The sequence below is a fragment of the Chroicocephalus ridibundus genome, chromosome 1 (assembly GCF_963924245.1).
Source record: "Chroicocephalus ridibundus chromosome 1, bChrRid1.1, whole genome shotgun sequence".
NCBI classification, from domain to species: Eukaryota; Metazoa; Chordata; class Aves; order Charadriiformes; family Laridae; genus Chroicocephalus; species Chroicocephalus ridibundus.
The window spans coordinates 141868637-141888340 of record NC_086284.1 but is presented as its reverse complement, the minus strand read 5'-3'; the positions used below and the strand labels follow the sequence as shown (position 1 = coordinate 141888340).

Below are 19704 nucleotides of genomic sequence, written 5' to 3'. Positions count from 1 at the left end.
TCTTGTTATCACCTCTGTTCTGAACAGAGACCCTGTCTGGGAATCCCCAGTCTATTTGGGGGTGAATACTCAAAACGAGAACTGGGGTTGTGGACTGAATGCCTGAAAGTAGTACTGAAGTAGTGGGTTCACAGGTGTCAGCTTCTGTGTGAATGTGGGGCATTCTTTTGCAACTCTTTTGCTGGGTTGTGAAGGTCTACAGACAAGCTTTGATAACTCCACATTGGAAGTCAGCAGAACCAGGTAGTTTTCAAGATTCTGACAGAGCAGAGGATATTATTCTGCTGATGAATTCTCTGTTCACTAGGCACTAGACTTCTTTTCCTAGATATCACTTAAGGGGTCTCCAGTACTATCTTCAGTCTGTCCTCATTGACTCACCCAGTTTTATGTATGGTCAAAACCAGATGAAATGGATGAAAAAATTTCCAGTGACAAGCTGTTAGACTTTGGAGGCTTAGAAGTAAGACGTAAGTGGTAAGATGCAAGTGGCAGAAGTCCAGTCTGAAATGGACCCACCCTATTTCTAAGGGCTATCTCAACTCTTATACCGTAACTCTTTGGGCAACAGAATTGGCCATGTCATCCTCCAGAGTCTCATATTAAGGGAAATATCCTAGAAAATCTAAGTTATTCTACCTGGATAACTGATTCAGAGAGTTCTCCCTTGGCACAAGATCCTGTGCTTTTGTCTATGTCCAGTTTTAAGACAATTTCAACTCTTAACTCAAGGAGTTGCTAAGATTCAGGATAGATGCTTTTTAATTAGTTTAAACTGAAATAAGCAGCAGTAAGAAGACTGAAATAACATGACAGACAAATCCAAGCAAGCTACCTGTCACTCTTGCTAGGACCTATGTGATACATCTCTGATAGCATCTGATAGCACTCATGCCCTGAGACCTCAGACTCTGGAGCTGCGCATTGCACAGACAGTATGGATACTTGCTACACAATTTTTATCTAACCATAGAAATTAATTTAGCCAAAGTAAAGATGACCAAAACTAGAATTTAGTTAAGAACTTTTCTTCTTTATCTGTTTGGCTGGATTTCTCCTTCTGTTTGTAAAAGCCGAGCAAACCAAGTCCCACCCACCTCATCTTTGTTTCAATAAAGGCTTATTTTTTACGAATTTTTTTTCCAAACTCAGAATACTTTTTTGGGAAAAATTTTTACATGGGAAAATTTTGTTTTGGTCAAAAAGTCTATTTTTAGCCCTCCCAAATTCCAACAACATGTTTTTAGTTTAGGCATCTTCAGCCTAGTTCTTGAGGAGGCCACAGATTTGGCAGGGAGGTGGTTTTCTGAGTCACAATGACCCTACAAAAAACGTTGCAACAGAGGGATGTTCCATTGCTAGCTGGCCTGATAGAATGGAGAAGGATGTCATGTTAAGACTGTACCGAAAGGGAAAAAACTGCTTGCACAGGAGGTTGTAAATAGCTCTTTGCCCTAACATCCTTGTTTTAACCTTGTGAAGTGCTGCCCCACAAACTTTGAGGTTTGCTGGAGACCAGCGGGAAATGCTGGAAGGCTGGTTCTTGCTAATAAGCCCTGACCCTGAAACTTCACTGCTGTTGGTATCAGTGCTTACTACAACCACAGCAAACATCTGCTGCCAGCACAGCTTCTGATTGCCACATAGATTGCTGCTTTCTCAGACCGAAGCATGATGCTGATGTAGATCTTGCTTGTTTGGAATTATCAGTAGTTGATTTCTTTTCCATCTCATCGCATACAGCTCCTCAGGCACTTAGACTTCGTGACTCGTTAAGCACTCCTGAAGAGGTGACGGAGACAGTCCGAAAGTATTTCCCAGAAACTTGGATTTGGAGTTTAGTATCTATAAGGTGAGGACCTTGCGCTTGTTCCTTCCTTTTTAATATAACTGGTTTTATAAGGTGAAAACATGAATCCCCACATTTGCCAAGCCTTTTCAATGCCAGAAAGTCCGTCATTGTTTGCAGAAATCACTTGGCAATCCTCTGAGATGGGATTACCTTCAGCCGTGGTTAGGTTTATCCAAGGAGTAGTCGTGGGTCTGGAAGAAGATATGTGGTGGCCCTACAGTAACAAACATACTGTGCCCCATCCTTCACACGGGCAGTACTGTTCAGTAGGCTGGAAGGGATACAGATAGTAGATATACAAAATGGCATACAACTCACTCCCGTGTCCTTGCTGTCTGTGCTTCTCCAGCTCTGAGGGAAATGCTGATCTAGATGTGACCATCCCTGACACCATCACCAAGTGGAAAGCTAATGCATTCTGCACTTCGGCAGACACAGGCTTTGGCCTGTCCCCGACAGTGTCCCTCAGAGCCTTCCAGCCCTTCTTTGTAGAGCTCACCATGCCCTACTCTGTGGTACGTGGTGAGTCCTTCACACTGAAAGCCACCGTTTTCAACTACCTGACAACCTGCATCAGGGTAAGGAAGGTTTAAATCCTTCTGTGTACTTGCATACCTTCTTGTACACCTCTTGCCTTCACCTAGCCTTCTTATCTCTAAGTAGCCCTAGACCCTTCATCCCTGAAGTTCTTATGTTATTCCTCTTATATACTCCAAGCACAGAACCCACAGCTCCAGCTCTCTGCTCCTTTGCTACTAAAGAAATAGCTATTGCTGTGGCTTCCTAGCTCCCTGTCTCTCACGATCACCCTTCCCTGAACACACCTCTCTCTACAACTGGCAGGTCAGTGTGACTCTGGCTCCGTCTACTCATTTCCTGGCTACTCCAGTGGAAAAGGAGGAAGAATCTCATTGTCTCTGCGAGAATGGGAGGAAAACTGTGGCTTGGCTGGTGACTCCCAAATCCCTAGGTAAAGGTCTCAAGGTGCTGAAAACTGCAAGGAGGGTTTCTCTGTGCTGTTCTCCCTGTTCAGTATCAGGTGTTAGAGCAACACACTTTCCTGGGAAGCACTGCATCTGAGTGTCTGTCTCATCTGGAGTTACTTGGGAGGGAAAGGCTGGTGAACTTATAGTGTCCACGGCATGTCTAGCACCACATGCAATGGCATCAAGCCTTACAGCCCTTGGACAACACCTTCTGAAGCCAGAGATATTGCTGGCCAGCAGGGATGCTCTGTCAGCTCCATCCCTCCCGAAGATTAGATGATTGCCCCATGGTAACTTCATACTTTATTTTCACTGGTGTTGTTATGAGCCGTGGTAGCAGCTGTGGTGTGCATGTCGGGTAGCAGGTGTGCTGAACAGCAGTGGGGCTGGTGAGTCCAACCACTGTGGTGTCCTAGGTTCTGGAAAACAGTCACCAAAATAGAGTCACCTTTCAATGGCAGTGCAGCTCATGGATGGCTTCTAATATAGATAGCTATGTCCTTGTTGTAAAGAAGCAGGGCCCAGGTGTGATTGATAGAAAATCCCTATCCATGGGCCTGCAAGTTGAAACTCCTGGAAGTGGCAGTGACTTCCATCATTTGGCACTGCCCAGCAGGGCTGGTTGACTTCTGTTTGCTCCAGGGCAGGTGGAGTTCTCGGTGAGCACTGAGGCCCTGCAGAACCAGCAGCCCTGCGGGAATGCCATCGTGGAGACCCCTGAGAAAGGGCGGAAGGACACGGTCATCAGACAGCTGCTGGTGGAGGTATGCGGGCTATGGGAAGGGGAGGACTGAGCTTTCTCACAGACTAGAGTGTACGCTGTGATGCAATTGGACAGGATGCTAGATTATCTCATTTAGGCTCCCTTCCAACCTGGGCTTGTCTGTGATTCTATGTGATCACTACGCAGTGTGGCAATATGATGGTCTTACATCATCTTTATATTTTGGCAGGGCTGCATAAAGACTACAGCTTAATAACAGTGCAATAATGCAGTGTCTCACAGTACTCTAAAATTCCCCTATCCCCTACTGTAGCAGGACTCCTATTCCAATCCATCCTTCTCTTTACCTTGTACCTGTCACCTCCTATTTCAATACACCATCTTTACTGCTTCTTTCCCCCTTTTGAGAGCCCCAGTAGGTTTGCCAGTCAGGACATGCTGCCTCTATGCTAGTTGAGTGCCAAGCAAATGGCCTCTTAAGCTGAGTGCTATGCAGTTCTTAGCTTTTCTTTGCATCACAAAAAAACCTGATGCTTGCCTACTGTGTTGGATGGTAGTGTCACCAGATATTACAGTGCATAACATCTTCCCTTTCTATTACCAACAGACACAATTTTTTTTCCCTAAAGCATCTGCAGCATTATGATAAATAGCACTGCAGACATCTCTTCAGGACAGCCCTCTAGAGCAACTGTGAGCTTTTTGCTAACAAAAGCACTTCCTGTAATGCTGCAGTCCTCTTGTTACAAAGCTGTTAAGTGTCTCTTGCTGCATACAGTAGTTGCAGGTCATCCATGTGATAGTCCTGCAGTCTCTCTTTTTTCTTTTTCCAGTCCTTCCTCTAGCAATCACTTAGGCTCATGTTTTTTGTACTTGCTTAAATTATTACTTCAGAGCTCTGTATTTCAAGGAGTGTTTGTGACTGCCTCTCCTTCTCCAGTTCACTCCTTTTTCACGTATTCCTCCAGCCTTGTTAAGGATTCCTCTGTCTGTTTGTCCTTCCCATCTCACTAACTTCTCACCTCTCTTGTTTTCCTTCATCCCACCCAAGCCTGAAGGACTTGAGAAGGAAACAGCCCAGAATTCTGTGCTCTGTGTAAAAGGTAAAGCCCTCTCTCTCCACTCTTTCCATTTGTTCCTGTGTGGTTTGATGGGTGGGACGTGGCTGGATGAGGAAGATAGTGCTGCCTCTATCATACTCCAGATAGGCTGATATTTTTAGATAATCAAAACATGCCACATCAGTTGGGACCCTGAGACCTAAGACAGAAGAAAGCTCTAGAGAACGGACCATCCTGCCTAAGCGTCAGGGTATAAGCAAGGACACACTTAGCATGACTGTTTGCAGCCCCGTTCTATTGTGTGCCGACACTGGCATTACAAGTACTGCCTCCTGTTTTCTAGGGCGTCAAAGAAGAAGGTGTAGTAGAGACAGGATCTACAGTGTCTAACAGTGGCTGGGGGTGGTTTCATGCAGAGATTACCTTATATCCAGGGGAAAACTAAGTGGTTGAATTCAGGGCATTTCTAATAGGAACTGTTCCTGTTGTTTCACTGAGGTCCCTTCCCCTTCCCCGCCCCCCCATTTCTTGGGACTGCACTGAAGCTGTTCGTATCTTGTTTGTCTCTCAGGAGTGCCTGTGAAAGAGCAGTTTTCCCTGATGCTCCCCTCAAATGTGGTAAAAGACTCAGGCAGAGCATATTTCTCAGTGCTGGGTGAGTGAGCAGCCTGGGAGAAAGAACCATGTGCTGTTTCTGCCCCTCTGTGTTGGCCTCCTACCTCACAGCTTTTTCTCTTGGTTTCCAGCACAGCTCACTCCTCCCTTTCATCCCTTCTGTCTCGAGCATTTTCCCTTCCAGTTGTGCTCTTTATTTTCCCCTTTCTGCATGTCCTTATGTTCATGGTTCTCTGACAGTGCCCTAAACTTTCTCTGATTTCCCTCATGTCCTTTTCCTCTGCTGTTCTGTGTTTCATTACAGAATCTTTATCAATCCAGATTTTCTTTTGTTCTTCTCTGTCATCTCCTGCTTCTCTCATTCAGTAGCTCCTTCTGATTCTGACAGCCCAGCCCTGAGTTTTGTTAATATCCCTCTGGTATCTCCTGTTCCCCAGGTGACATTATGGGCGCTGCCATGCAGAACCTGCACCAGCTGCTCCAGATGCCATTCGGCTGTGGGGAGCAGAACATGGTCCTGTTTGCACCCAACATCTATGTCCTGGACTATCTGAACAAGACAGGGCAGCTGAGCGAGGAGGTCAAATCCAAGGCCATTGGATACTTAGTGAGCGGTGAGCTGGGACACGGCTTTTGCTTCTGCTTTGGCTTTTTTCCAGATCCTGCCTGGGGTGGTTCTGTCAAATGTTGTCCAGATGTGGAAAGAGAGCTTCTCTCATGCACAGATGGTCTCTGCTGTATGCCTTAGAAGGTCCTTCACTGCTTTTTCCTTTATTATTTTCTGTTGCTTAAGCATTAGGGTACCTAATAATTGCACCCACTTTTCTCTGCTCCCTAACTGCGTTGCAATGCAGTGCAGTTGTCAGGTGACCTGCTACAGTGACTTGCCCATTGTCATTAATGTGCCCTGCTTTCCTTCTGAAGAAAGGCAGGTGTTGCTTCTCCTCATGCAGTATAAGCAGTGCATGGAGGTGGGATGTACCAGTACTTGTTGGCTGGGATAGGACTGACCTACTCCTCTCTCCTTTGCCTTTGCTGATACAGCTGTTTTTCTGTTCCCCCATCCCTCAGCAGACTTTCTCTGGCATCTGAATCTTGCTTTAACTCTCCATTGTAGGTTATCAGAGGCAGCTGAACTACAAGCACCCAGATGGCTCTTACAGTACCTTTGGACCACGTTATGGCCAACCAGGGAACACCTGGTGAGATTTCAATGTCACCTACACCTCCTTTATATGCTTCTTTTTCCCACCCACATATTTATAATGAATGCTGCATGACAGTAAATAGAAAATGCTGTTGTAGACCGGCAGGCTTTCCAGAGCTGGTGTGGTCCCTGTGCTGCCTCCTACTTAATGAAACAGGCTGCATCAGCCAGTTATGTAGCTGAAGCACATTCTCCCACCAGCAACTCTGAGGACCATAACAGACAAGAAGGAAATGAAGATAAATTGGGGAAGAAGGGAGCAGGTATTCCACATCCTGACTGAGAAAGGCTGAAGGGTTGCACTGGCAACTCTTCCAGACTAGCATCTGCTGAGAAGACTGCTGGGAAAGGTGTTTCCATATAAATTGAAAGGATGATAATCCAAGAGCAGTGCTTTTTGTTTTGTTGGTTTTTTTTTTTTTCAAGAGTGTTTGTGGGTTACTAAGCAAAGAGAGCGTGTGTTGCCAGTGTGACTTACTGCAAAGTTTTGAGTTTCTCCAGCATATATTTACCATGCATTTTCAACTTTAGGTAAGGGTAAGAATGGATAAATCCATCAGTGTTGGTTTGCTTTTAGTTTCTGAAACAGTACTTAGCTCTTGACAGCACATTGGCTTCTCACCACATGTCTGCTGATTCTCCATCACTGCTTGTAACAATGCTAGCAAAACCTCTTTTAACATGTTCTTCTTCACTTTAAAACTCTGGGGAGTTCTGGGAAACCCGTAAGGCATGGATTTCTACTGCAAGAGTCCTGCCGGCAGACCGTCAGCTAGCAGAGATTTAATTATTCTTCCCTGTCATTTTGAGTATTACTGTTAGGCAGATGTTGAGTTTATTGGCATGTGATTCCCTACTTTTTCCAAAGAGATTTGTTTAGATACAGGTCAACAAACTGCAGCCTCAATACAAAGTGATCACGGGGCTTTATGAGCCAAGAGAGGGACATGAAATCAAGGCGGGAAGCAATTTTTGGACAGATTTTTTGAGGTGAAGGTATAATATACATGTGGTCTGACTAATTGGCCTACAGTTCCCCAGGCCTTCTTCCTTTTCTCCAGACAGATGATGTGCACATGGGCCCTGTCACCTGAGATGGACAGCAGGCCTGCTCAGGCCCTTTCACTGCTCTTTCTCCCTCACAGGCTCACAGCTTTCGTCCTCAAGTCCTTTGCCCAGGCCCGGCCTCACATCTTCATAGATGAGAAGCACATCCAGGATGCTTTGGTCTGGCTTTCCTACAAACAGAAGGAGAACGGCTGCTTCCGCAGTTCTGGGACACTCCTGAACAATGCCATGAAGGTAACACGTCTGCCTTGTTGGTTTTTTGTGAGTCTAGAACTTGGCCATAAGTAAGATGGGTTCAGTTGAGCTTCTTGAGCATATAGGCAGATAGGAAATTCCCATGTCAAGCTAAGGGTCTACAATGCCGAATAAACTATTCCCACTGGAATGGGAGAAAAGACTGAAGAAGCTAGGTGGGGTCAGCATCTACCTTTGTGTTTCCCTGCAGGGTGGAGTAGACAACGAGGTCTCGCTGACGGCCTACATCACTATCGCATTGCTGGAGATTCCTCTGCCTGTAACCGTATGTGGCTGCACCCCAACTTGAATTAGTTATGCTGTCTTAGTCCATGATGACACAATACCGCCCAGAAGTTGCTCCAGATTCCGAAAAGGACTTGGTCGTTGAGTGCTGTGATATAAGAATTATGTGCTCTCAATTTTAGCATTTCTGGAACACAGTATACCCTACTTGTCTTAGACCTCATTCTGGCAGACTCAAAGTTCAGTGGAATGACGTGTCATTAGCAAGGCAAAAACCTCATTTCTCCCATCCCTTCTAATCACTGGTTATCTTTCCCCAGCACTCAGTGGTGCGTAACGCTCTGTTCTGCCTGGAAACAGCAGCAAATGAGAAAGAAAACCATGTGTACACCAAGGCACTGATGGCGTACGCCTTCGCCCTGGCAGGGAAGGAAGAGCAGCGCAAGGCATTCCTTGGCTCACTTGAAAAGGAAGCTGTGAAAAAGGGTGAGTGCTCCTGGTGGGACGTCTCTTCCTTCCAACCCGCTGGCCTTACATCTTCCCTTGATAAAACGGCTTTTATTGGTGGGGCAATGGCTGCAGGAAATGGCTTCTGTGGGTGAGGAAAGGTGGAGGGAAAGGAAAGACTCGTGGCAAAGGGCTTGCGTTTTTGAGAACTCCCTCTCAGTGCCCGCTCCACTCCTCTGCTCCGAGGGAGTTGGTCGGGAAGCACCACGCACCATCCCCATCCGTGCTGAACTATCGGGTAGCTCTGCCAGCGCCTCTCCTCACTCCACTCCTCTTGCCGCACCAGGCGCTGCTTAGCAAAGGCTTGGCAATATTTATGGCCGCTCCTTCCTTCCAGTGCACGTGCTCAACATAGAACAAAGCGGACCTTGCACAGCACAAGGCACAATCAATCAGAGAGCAGCTGGATGTGCCGAGGAAGAAAATGAAAATTCGGGTCATTTCACAGGCCATAGCACCAGCTCTGAGTCTTCCCAGAAATCACCTAATGACTCTGAGCGTTCTGGTCAAGTCAGGCCGGACAGTGAGTTTGCCCAAGCGTTGGGTAGCAGGGTTGTGAAGGAGGGATCCCCAGCACCTTTTGCCTTTCCCACCTGCAGGTGACTGCCAAGCCCTGGTCACATTCTTTGGGTCACTTTGCCTCCCAGAGCTTGCCGCTGCCCAGCCCCAGCCTCTGCTCAACATGGGCAGGAGTGCCAGCCTGGTGCTCTGCTGGTGCTCAAGCCCATCAATGTCTGTGTGAATCTGGAGTCTAGGCCACAGTGGTATCCAGGCCGGGGCACTGAGCCTCAGCAGCCTCAGACCAGTCGCAAAGCTGCAGCGAGTGTAAACCCAACCCTTCCCACTTCGTCCTACATGACGGACGCATTGTGGGGGCTGTGTCCTCTCAACCGGACCAGAAGCAGATCAAGAACTGCCTTGCAGTAACTGCTACTGATTGCTTGTGTGCTTCTCTCCACTCTCCCTGCCTCCTGTGAAGATGGGTCTGTTCACTGGCAGCGGCCTGGGAGAGAGCCAGAGGTTGATCTCCCGTACTATCGCCACCGAGCTCCCTCTGCTGAAGTGGAGATGACAGCCTACGTGCTCCTTGCTCACCTCACCACACAGCCGGCACCTTCCCAGCAGGAGCTGTCGTTCGCATCTCTAATTGCAAAGTGGATCGGCGGTCAGCAGAACCCCAACGGAGGCTTCTCCTCCACCCAGGTGAGCGGCTTCCCTCCTGGGACCTCACACATCAATCTCACAAGATGGGAAGCGTCAGAGACCCAGCTGGGAGCACAGTACGGTTTGCCAGGGCAGGGACTGTAGCCCTGCAGTGTATCCCCGCCGTTTCTACCAGGGTTGCCAAGTTCCCGGGAGGCTAGAGGCTAGCGTGTCAGGTAGGGCCTCTGGGAATGACTGATATTTTGGCTAATGACCTGGTTTTCTTGACACATTGGGGCCAAACACTAGGGACACAAGGGACGCGTGTCTGCGCCAGCATGGAGGGCTCCCACCGCAATTTGTTTGTGCCTCTCAAGTTGCTGCTTCACCCTGTGGCGAGCGAGTGAAGCTGCGCAGAGCTCCATCCCAGGGAGCTCAGGGAACATGCAACTGCTCTGCAGAGGACACAGGAAGGGAACGGAAACACGCAGAAGCTGCTCCTTCCCTCTCTGCTTTGTACTTAGAACTGGAGAAAGTGAAGAATGGAGGGGAAGGTGCCTGCCAACAGCAAAGGGCGGGCTGTGGGAGGACAGGCTGTGGACAGGCTGAGGAACAGGCTGTCCCGTGGGTGCCGGCACCCGTCTCTTGCAGGACACAGTGGTGGCTCTCCAAGCCCTATCCCTGTACGGAGCTGTCACCTATGCCAAGAGCGGAGCAGCTTCCAAAGTGACCCTGCGATCTGGAGGGGACTTCCAGCAAGACTTCCAAGTGGATCCCACAAACCGGCTGCTGCTCCAGCGCGTGCCCCTGCCCCAGGTGCCCGGGGACTACAGCACAGAGGTGTCTGGCGAAGGATGCGTCTACCTGCAGGTGAGGGGGTGGCGGGTGGTGGCATCCTGGGAGGGGAGCCCCTTGCCAGGCAGGAGCCAGGGAGAGGGCAGGAGAGACCGTGGAGAGGAGAGGGGTGCGAGGGAAGGCTCTGGGAGGGGGAACAGGAGAAGAAGAGTAGACATACGTGGAGGAGCAAGAGTGGGAGGAGAGGAGGGAAGGGAAGGATGCAGCAGTGCGGAGGAGCTGTGAGAATGGGAGAAGGGGGGAGGGTGGACAGGGAGTGGATGGTCTCTCTCGGGTGTTGAGCGTGCACGCACACACACTCACACAGAGCTGCTGGCTCTCCCCTAGACAAGCCTGAGGTACAACGTGCAGCCCACGCAGGAGGATGCACCCTTCGTGCTCCACGTGTACACGATCCCAGAGACATGTGCAGACTCCAAGGCTCACAAGGCCTTTGACATAGGCATCAATGTCAGGTGAGCTGGCGTTTGGGTCTCAGCCCTCCTGAGAAGCCAGGGGAGCTGGAAGAGGTCTGGTGGTCCGAGGCGAGCCAGGCTGGAAGCCCTGGAAGCACAGTGCATCTCCTGGAAAAGTGGGCAGGAAGCAGCTGGGCTGGGAGGAGAGGCTGTGGAGGAAGGACAAGTCCTGCAGTGATGCAGCTGTGTGGGCAGCCCAGGGCTGGGCTAGTGAGCAGCTGCATAGGGGAACTAGCAGACCCTGGCGTAGGTGAAGAAGTTGCTGGACCGCCAGGACAGGGTGGGGTGCCAAGCGTTACGGAAAAGGTGGAAGTGCCCCCAGCTTTGACTTGAGGTGCACTGAATCTTTGTTGGTTGGTTCCTTAGTTACACCGGCGAGCGCAATGCCTCCAACATGGTGATTGTTGATGTGAAGATGCTGTCGGGATTCATCCCTGTGAAATCCTCCGTGAGGAAGGTAGGAGCCTGTTTATGAAACAACAACCAGCTTCTTATTTTCAAAACACCTTCAAAGTGTCTGTAACAAACTAGAGGTCTTCAGGGTTGGAATCAGCTTGACCTTGCTATTGTCATCTACACATTTGCTGTGTACAGTGTTCTCTTTTCATACCTGGCTCAAGGCCGGCACAAGGGAGGCAATATGATGAATCTAGAAAAAATAGATTATGCAATTTTTTTGTTAGACTGGTGATGGGCACCTTTGTTATTATTGTGTCCTGGTAGCTCCCTATATGTTTGTCTGTGCACGGAACATTAAATAGTGGAGGTGTTTCCTTTTTCCCTCTGCTGATCTGACAACACCTTATAGCATTATAACTGTTTAGGTCTTGGATCACTGTTTGAGATGCTGAGCAGGTGCATGGTTTGGAAAATAAAGGCAACCATTAGATACTGCAGAACTAGCAAGCCGGAACGAATGTATTTTCATTGAAGCGTTCCATCGCAGTGCTTGAACCAGTGCTCAGTCTCCGCTGGAGCTGGGCCATGCTTCATCAGCCAGGCTGTCAAAGGGAAGTCCTGGGGACCATGATATCTAGGGACACGCCAAAGAGGCAGTTCCGTGCTACAGACTTAGTTCCCTGGATACTGCGGTGTTTCATCCACAGCACATCCCATCCATAGGGCTGTGTAAGGGGCACAGGGAGACCACCCTCAATGCCGTTAACATTGGTCTTCTTTCTTCAGCTGGAAGTCCACCCCGTTATTGAGCGCACAGAGTTGAGTACCAACCATGTCCTAGTGTATCTGGAAAAGGTGAGTATCTGTTTGGGGCGCAGATGGGGCAAAACGTCTGGGACTCAAAACTACCATGGCTCTGACGAGAACAGGGCTGAATCTCATACTGAATTTTGCCCCTGAGCTTCCCACCAGCCAGGGGCTCCCCCAGGCTGGGGAAAGGCCCCAGGGTTTCCCCTGGTCCCCCAGCCGGGCCTGCAGCCCCCGCACCCCACAGGCACGGCCACGGGTGGCCGGGGAGGCCGAGGGAGCCCGCGGGCGGTGCCCGGGCCAGCGCCGAGCAGCCCCCGAGCCGCCGCCGCTTCCCTTCCACAGCTCAGCAGCCAGACCCTGAGCTTCTCCTTCTCGGTGGAGCGGGACGTGCCTGTGCGGGGCCTGAAGCCAGCTCAGGTGAAGGTCTACGACTACTACGAGACAGGTGAGTGCGGGGCTGGGGCGGCCGCGGCAGCCCGGGTGGGCAGCGGGACGCGCGCCGGGCGGGGGGACCAGCGGGGACCCGCGGCTGCCACTGGCCTGGGCCCTTCCCCGCCCCGCGCCGCCCACCGCGCCCCCAGCGCAGCGGGGCCCTGTTGCATGAAACGGGGCCAAGTGGTTTTGGCAGAAGATAAACCCCCTTGCGTTCTAACACTCCTCACCGAGGTGGGAGGCTAGGTGCGGCTAGGTTTAAATTCTGAGTGATGCCCAATTCAGCACTATCAGTCCAATCGCGTTTAATATGTATTAAACTATTACGATTTGGATACACTAATAGTGGACTGCACCTTCAGTCTAGTCGTGCTCCTGAACTAGCACGGCCTCTCTGTAGTTTTGGTCGCGTTCAGTGAGAAAGCGAAACGGCTAGCTACTTAAACAGTGCAGTTTATTTAAACAACAGATATACAGGTTCTTTAGGATTGCCGGTGATAAATACACTGTCTGCAAAGCACATGCAAATAAAGATATTGCTAAGTATACAAACGCGCGACAAAATTATAAACAATACAGCCTGGCTATAAATGTAGGAGGGAGATTCTCTAGAGAAATTTCTAAGTCCCCGAGAAAGCGCTCGGTGTAATCGAAGTCTTACCCAAAGGCGTCCCTATGGGGGGGAAGAAAGGCTCAGCCCGTCGACTGAGCCCGGAAATCAGCGGTGGAATTCTTCGCAATGGTGTCTTCCCTGACATCCCCTCTCTCTTGGGCTATTTTTATATTATTTTTTTATCTTCAAAGTGGAGTTTGAGTGACTTTAGTCATACGTACTTTTATTATGATCAATGTATTCAAGGAGGAGTGTTCCCACCTCAGGGGCGGATAGCCTCCGGGATGGAGGTGTGTTTTGGTACATTGTGGTGAGCAAAGTTCGCACAAAAGGACAGCATTTCATCAACATTTGACGAAATGTTGGCTCGGGTAGCGTGTAGGCCGCTTATCAGTTCCGTAGTACCATCTCGTCCCCATATCTGCTATTCGTCACAAGGGAAGGCCACGGAACAAGCGTGTTCCGTTCCATCCCTTGTGTAGTTTCGCAAACAACCTTGTACAGGGAATCACAGCTGTTGCATTCTTCGTGTGCTAGCTGCGGCTGTATTCTACCTCAGAAGCCTCTTGATTTTATGACTTTCCTTAATGTGTGAACAATGCTGTATTTTTGTATTCTTGGCCAATTTAGTAATTATTCCACATAATCCACCCCGTGACTACAGTCACTCAAGCTCCACGATAATCAATACTGATGGGGAATATCACATGTCCTCTTATGGCGAGGGATATCAAGTGCAAATACTTCTTGTGGGGTGATTAAGCGAGTTAAGCGTTTCATCATAATCCAAAGTCTAACATACAAAACAATTGTCAAAGCAAAGCACAATACAGTGAGTACTAGTAGAACAACAACAGGATGGAGCATCTTGTTAAAAAGTCCTGTAGCTGTTGGTGACCATCCAAAGAGGGTGTCCCACCATTCATGTCCTCCGTCTCTCTTGACCCTTTCCAGTACATGGTGTATTTCTTCAACATCATGATGGACAGTAATCAGAGTTCTTTGTCCATTTTCTTGGGCCTCTTTCAACAATCGCTTCAATTCATCGTGTTGTAGCAACTTCTTCACTAGTGAGAGATTCATTCCGATAGGGGTAGGCAGCAAATCTCGAATCAATGTGTAATTAGATTGTAGCAATTGAAAAGACGTAACAGGAGCTGAATAACTGAAGTCACATCCAATGATGTTAGTAAAGTTACAAACACGAAGATTTGAGTTATTACTTATATCTACTGCTATGTCATCTACGAATACAAAAGTACAGGGAGACCTCATGCAAACACACCCTTTCCCAATATATACAAGCACAGTTTCTGGGGTTTCATCAGGTTGTATCTCGAAATGACAAACATTCTGGTTGGTGTCAAGACAAATGTCTTGTGCCTTGAGAGTATTACTCTCACAAATGAATCCTTGTTGATCTCGTGAAATGCATGCTTCAACATCAACAGTTTGCCATTTATTCTCGTTTTGTTGTGCCCACACTCTATGCTCTACCGGATGGAGTATAGCTCCATGGTGATTCAACCCCAGTGCGATGATTGGGTATATGGTGTATACTGAGGCATTGCGTATCGTTAAGACAAAAGCTGTGGCTTTGCTCTCAGTAGCATTAAAGGAGTGAGAGCTAAATTCTAATGGTCTCTCCGGTCCTGCTGGTCCCTTTTGCCATAAGTTACAATGAGAACCATGTTCGCTGAACCCCCATTCTACATGGACAGGGTCAGTTGGATGTATGGGGCCAAGTTGTTGGAATAACCTTAGCTCTTTTATTAGCAATTCTAGTGCATTAGTATGTTGTTCAGTCCACTCCCAGGATTTACCTTTTTTGAGCAAACAATAAAGGGGGCGAGCAATGATGGAAAAGCCAGGGATGTGTTTACGCCAATAACTTAAAGTTCCCAGAACTTGCTGTAACTCCTTCGTGCTGGAAGGATTCTGTCCATGCTCTATTTTTTTCAGGGTATCCTGAGGGACAGAAGCAGCTCCCTTAATCCACCAGACCCCCAGGAATTTAACCTCCTGTGCAGGTCCCTGACATTTTGAGTCTGGAATTTCCAATCCCAAATCTGATAATGTTTTTCGGATGTTTTCCATCATGTCTTGTACACTTTCTTGGCTCTCTCCCCCTATTAAGATGTCGTCAATATATTGGTATACTGTACATCCCTGTGAAACAGGAATCTCTGATAGCACTTTAGCTAAAGCATTATGAACAATGGTGGGGGAATGTTTGTATCCTTGTGGAAGTCGGTTAAAGGTATATTGGACTCCTTTCCACGTGAATGCAAACTGCGCTTTGTCTTGCTCAAGGAGGGGAATCATAAAAAACATGTCTTTTACATCTAAGGCAGCCATCCAAGGACGGGCAGCTCCTTGTATCATTGTCACAATTTCCGCGATATTCGGAACCGCAGTGGTCAGGGGTGCAGTGTTGGCGTTTAACTTTCGGTAATCTACTGTGAAACGCCATTGCCCGGTTGGTTTCTTTACTGGCCACACCGGTGAATTATAAGGCGAGTGAGTCCTCTTAATGATGTTTCTTTTTTCTAAATCTGATACCACCCCGTCTGCTCCTGCAAGTGCAGCTGCAGGCAGTGGGTACTGTCGGATGTTGGTAATTTTAGAGGGAGGCAAAGGTATAGATGTTTCTAATAGGCCCAGTTTAACTGTGTCTAATCCTTTTTTGCGTCCTGCAAAACTCCACACAGTTCCATCCGGGAATTTCCACATTCGCCCACGCAGCACGTCAAATCCTAGGAGGTTAGTATGTGAGGCACCCACTAACGCTTCTGCCCTAGTCATTCTAAAATTTAGGCCTCCAGATGGCCATACATAACAAAAATAATATTATTGCCAGGATCAATGTCAGGATTCCCTGGAGACACTCGAGGTTAGCGTAGGCCAATGCGTCTGTCCACGTACAGTTCTTCCAAGGTTCCTGTAAGACACAAAGGAAAAGAAAATCTGCTCGGTCTCTTTTGACCGACGGGGTTAAAAAGAGGGCGAGATCCACCGGGTGCTGATCCGGTGTATCTTCCCTGAACAGTCTTTGGCTTCCCATGCATGGGGGTTTTTGGGAGTAGCTAACACCATTGGTACTGTGCCAATTTGAGGCATTTTCACTAACACAGGTTGCCCAGGGTGAAATTGTCCTAGGTATTTTCGTGGTTCATTGGGAACTTTTGGAGTGATGATATCAGCAGATACACAGAAAGCTTTCATTTTAGGACAGCCATCTCCACTCCATCTGTTATTTAATTGATAGATGGCATCATCCAATCGCAAATGCCAACCAGGTTCATGAGTTTTTGCAAAACGCTTAACCAATCCATTGGTGCGTTCAACAATGCCATTAGCCTGAGGATAATAGGGAGTATGAAATACCCATCGAATCCCTTCTTCTTTGGCCCAATCTTGTACCACTGTAGCGGTAAAGTGTGAACCGTTATCACTTTGGATTTCCTCAGGAAGGGGAAGTGTGCTGAACCACCCTTTTAGGCCTTTCACTGTGTTGTCCCCAGTAGCTGATTTGAAGCTGGTGGCCATAGTGAGGCCAGAGATAATCTCCACTCCGACTAGGACGTATCTTTTCTCACCTGATGATCTCAAGGGCCCAATATAATCAATTTGCCATGAATGCCACAATGTTTTCTTGTCCCGAATGTGTAAAGGAGGCGCCTTACTCGGATGATCTTTATTGAGTCGTAGGCGACATTGTGAACAGGCGGTTACTACTTGTTCACACAGCTTAATCGACACAGGCCACCCCCGGGATAGACCTTCCTGATACAGATCAGCACGGCCTGTATGGCCACGCTTAATATGTAACCATTCAAGTAAGCGTTCCCATTCCCGACCATCATCTACAATGTCAATTTGCTGCAACCGCGTGAGGCTATCTACCTGTTGGTTGAATTGAGCAGCGATCATGGCCTTTTACCCAACCAATGTGCAATGTTCTCTGTCCTCCTATTTCCAACAGTTGCTTCCAACTATCTGTCTCCCAGATGGGGACTCTATTCACCTGCCAATCATTGGCTGCCCAGGGTCCAATCCATTCAGTGGCTCCTTTAAAAACAGCATATGAGTCAGTGTAAATGTAAGTAGCCCCATGTTGTGCAGCTAGTAGGACGGCTCTGAGTTCCCCTACTTGTGCGCTACCTTCTCCTGTTTCAATTGCTCTTTCCCCCGTTGCTACTTCCAGTGCTACGGCCTTGTATTTCCACTTATTGTTCTCACGGTGAGATGACGCATCAGTAAACCACACTCCTGTAAGATCACTGCCTTCTTTCAGAGGAGGTGCTTCTTGGATTGGAGATGGTCTGTTTGGTGGGGATTGGAACAACAGGGCACCATCTATATCCTTCTGGAGCTTGGATACTTTGATACTACCTTCAGAGATTGGCATGATATCATTAATGCCTTCTAAATAAGCATACCACTTTCGAACTGTGGGTTTCTGGGCAATGCCGGCTGGTGGTGCTGTCCCTTTACGGACCACATCTAGGAGACGAAAAGGGCCCCGAACAATCATGCTCTGTTCTCTCCTTATCTGCTCTGCTCGTTGCAGTGCTCGCACCAGGGACAGTAAACCCTTCTCAAGGTCTGAATATCTGCTCTCAGTACCCTGCTCTCAGCCCGCAGGGCTGCAGGCCGCCGCCCGGGCCCCCGCTCCTGACGCTGCCGGACGGGCCCCGCAGCGCAGCGGGGCGACGACCACGGCGGCGGGACCCGCCCGCACGGCTGCCCCTCACACCGGCGGCTGCCGCGCAGCCCTGCTCCCCTGCGGGAGAGCGCGGAGCAGCCATCCGTCCCCCGCCCTCCCAGCCTGGCGCCTGCACGGCCGGGCCCGCCTTCCCGCGGAGAGGCGCCGTCCCGCGGGGCAGCGCCGGGGGCCGGGGGGCCGCTGCTCAGGTGCGGCCCCTGCTGCCAGGCAGCCCCGCCGCTCCCGGTGCCTCTGCTGTGCCGGCTGCTGCGCCAGGCTGGCGGCCACAGCCGAGTCGAGCGCGTGTGTCACCCGTCCCCGCTCCCGTGCTGCGAGAAGGTGGTGCCCGGGCAGCCCTTGAGCTCGCTGGGCCGGAGACCTGCTGGGGCTGCCCGGGCGGGGCGGCTCTGCCTGGCTGCTGCAGCCCCAGACGGGGCCGCCACCGGGGCTCCCCCGCCCAAGTGGGGTCTCCGGGGGGAAGCTGGGATGGTGGCGGAGGCCTGATGTGGGGCCTGGGAGAAGCGTCTCTCTGGCACCCGTCCCTCTGCCGGGAGTGCCGAGGGGCTCCGACAGCCCGCTCTCTCCCTTCCCTTCTCTTTTCCAGATGAATTTGCCACACAGGAGTACACCGCTCCCTGCACCACAGGTAGGGTGCACAGAAACAACTGAGATGTTCCAGCATGGGGTACTGCAGGTTGTCTTGAATGAGTCTTTACAGACCTCGGCTTTCCTCAGCCTGGGTATACTCTTAGCATTTATCTTCGCTGTGCCTATTGCAGTCTCCATGTGTGCCTCAGTACAGAGAGGAAAAGCAATGCTGGACCCCATGTCCTGTGTAAGATCAGATACAGCCTTCATTTTGGCTCACTGAGAATGGCAATCCCACTGTTACTGCCTTCATTTGCACATAGACTCTTGTCTTCTCCTGTGTGTGTGTGTGTGACACTGTAGAAATAAGATTGAAATCTCCCTTGGGAGTGAACACCACACTCAGCCTTTGCATCTCTGCTGTTTTCAGGGCCACATTTGCCATGGTGCAGACACAGAAGGGTACTGAGGAATTGTTTCCCAAACATAGTGGTGAAATGTTGACGTTTGTGGGGACCTTTCAGGCTCTGTCCTGGGTTATTTTTTCCCTTCCCTTGGGAAACTCGGGTGCTGAGGGAGAATGTGTATTTGGATAGCCCATGTATCTCCGGGATATCTCTGCCTCTCCACCCCTCTCTGAAGCATGGGTATCCTGAATGTGTCCATCCGTTCCCATTCTGTTACCTGTCTGCAAGTGGGCATTTTTAGGTGAAGCAGTTTCCCAGATTTTAACAGGGCTTGAACTTGCATAGCCACCAGAACACAGAGAAGATGGTCAGGGCTCTGGACCCCGCTTCCCCAGGGTACTTATCTCTGTTGTTTTTCCCACGTCCAGCCCAGGAACAGGGAAATGCCTGAAGAGCACACCTTCTCTGAGCCTTGCTGGATCAACTCGTCTGTCTCTGCCTCTAGAAGACCTTCTTGTTGAGTGGGCCTATTGAAATGTTAGATGAGGACACCTCAACACCAAAAAGGAAGTAACACTGTAAATAAATTAAGTCTTGATTCTCATCAGATGCCTCTGGCCTTATTTTTTGTTACTGCGTCTTATATCTCTTCCCATCCGTATCTCAGGCTGTGTAATGGCCCGAGATTTAAATCCAGAACTATCCATGGCAAGGCGGTGTTTGGGAACTCCTCAGGAATACCAGGAGGCAGACACCTTTTGGCAGGGGGGAGGTTTGTCTCCATACTTGCCAGT

The 19704-nt window shown here is 49.4% G+C and overlaps 1 protein-coding gene across 1 annotated transcript in view; it reads left to right on the top strand.

The window, feature by feature from the left end:
* Positions 1-19517, top strand: part of A2M (alpha-2-macroglobulin) — a 35418-nt gene extending 15901 nt beyond the window's left edge. The window contains exons 18-36 of the mRNA XM_063356449.1: positions 1744-1852; positions 2202-2430; positions 2696-2822; positions 3481-3602; positions 4614-4665; positions 5195-5278; positions 5676-5852; positions 6356-6440; positions 7591-7747; positions 7959-8033; positions 8314-8479; positions 9480-9703; positions 10295-10513; positions 10826-10953; positions 11320-11410; positions 12139-12207; positions 12505-12607; positions 18520-18561; positions 19339-19517. Coding sequence (XP_063212519.1) covers positions 1744-1852; positions 2202-2430; positions 2696-2822; positions 3481-3602; positions 4614-4665; positions 5195-5278; positions 5676-5852; positions 6356-6440; positions 7591-7747; positions 7959-8033; positions 8314-8479; positions 9480-9703; positions 10295-10513; positions 10826-10953; positions 11320-11410; positions 12139-12207; positions 12505-12607; positions 18520-18561; positions 19339-19361 — 2282 coding nt within the window. The 3' untranslated portion in view covers positions 19362-19517. The remainder of the gene's footprint in view (positions 1-1743; positions 1853-2201; positions 2431-2695; positions 2823-3480; positions 3603-4613; positions 4666-5194; positions 5279-5675; positions 5853-6355; positions 6441-7590; positions 7748-7958; positions 8034-8313; positions 8480-9479; positions 9704-10294; positions 10514-10825; positions 10954-11319; positions 11411-12138; positions 12208-12504; positions 12608-18519; positions 18562-19338) is intronic.
* Positions 19518-19704: the final 187 nt, after the last annotated feature.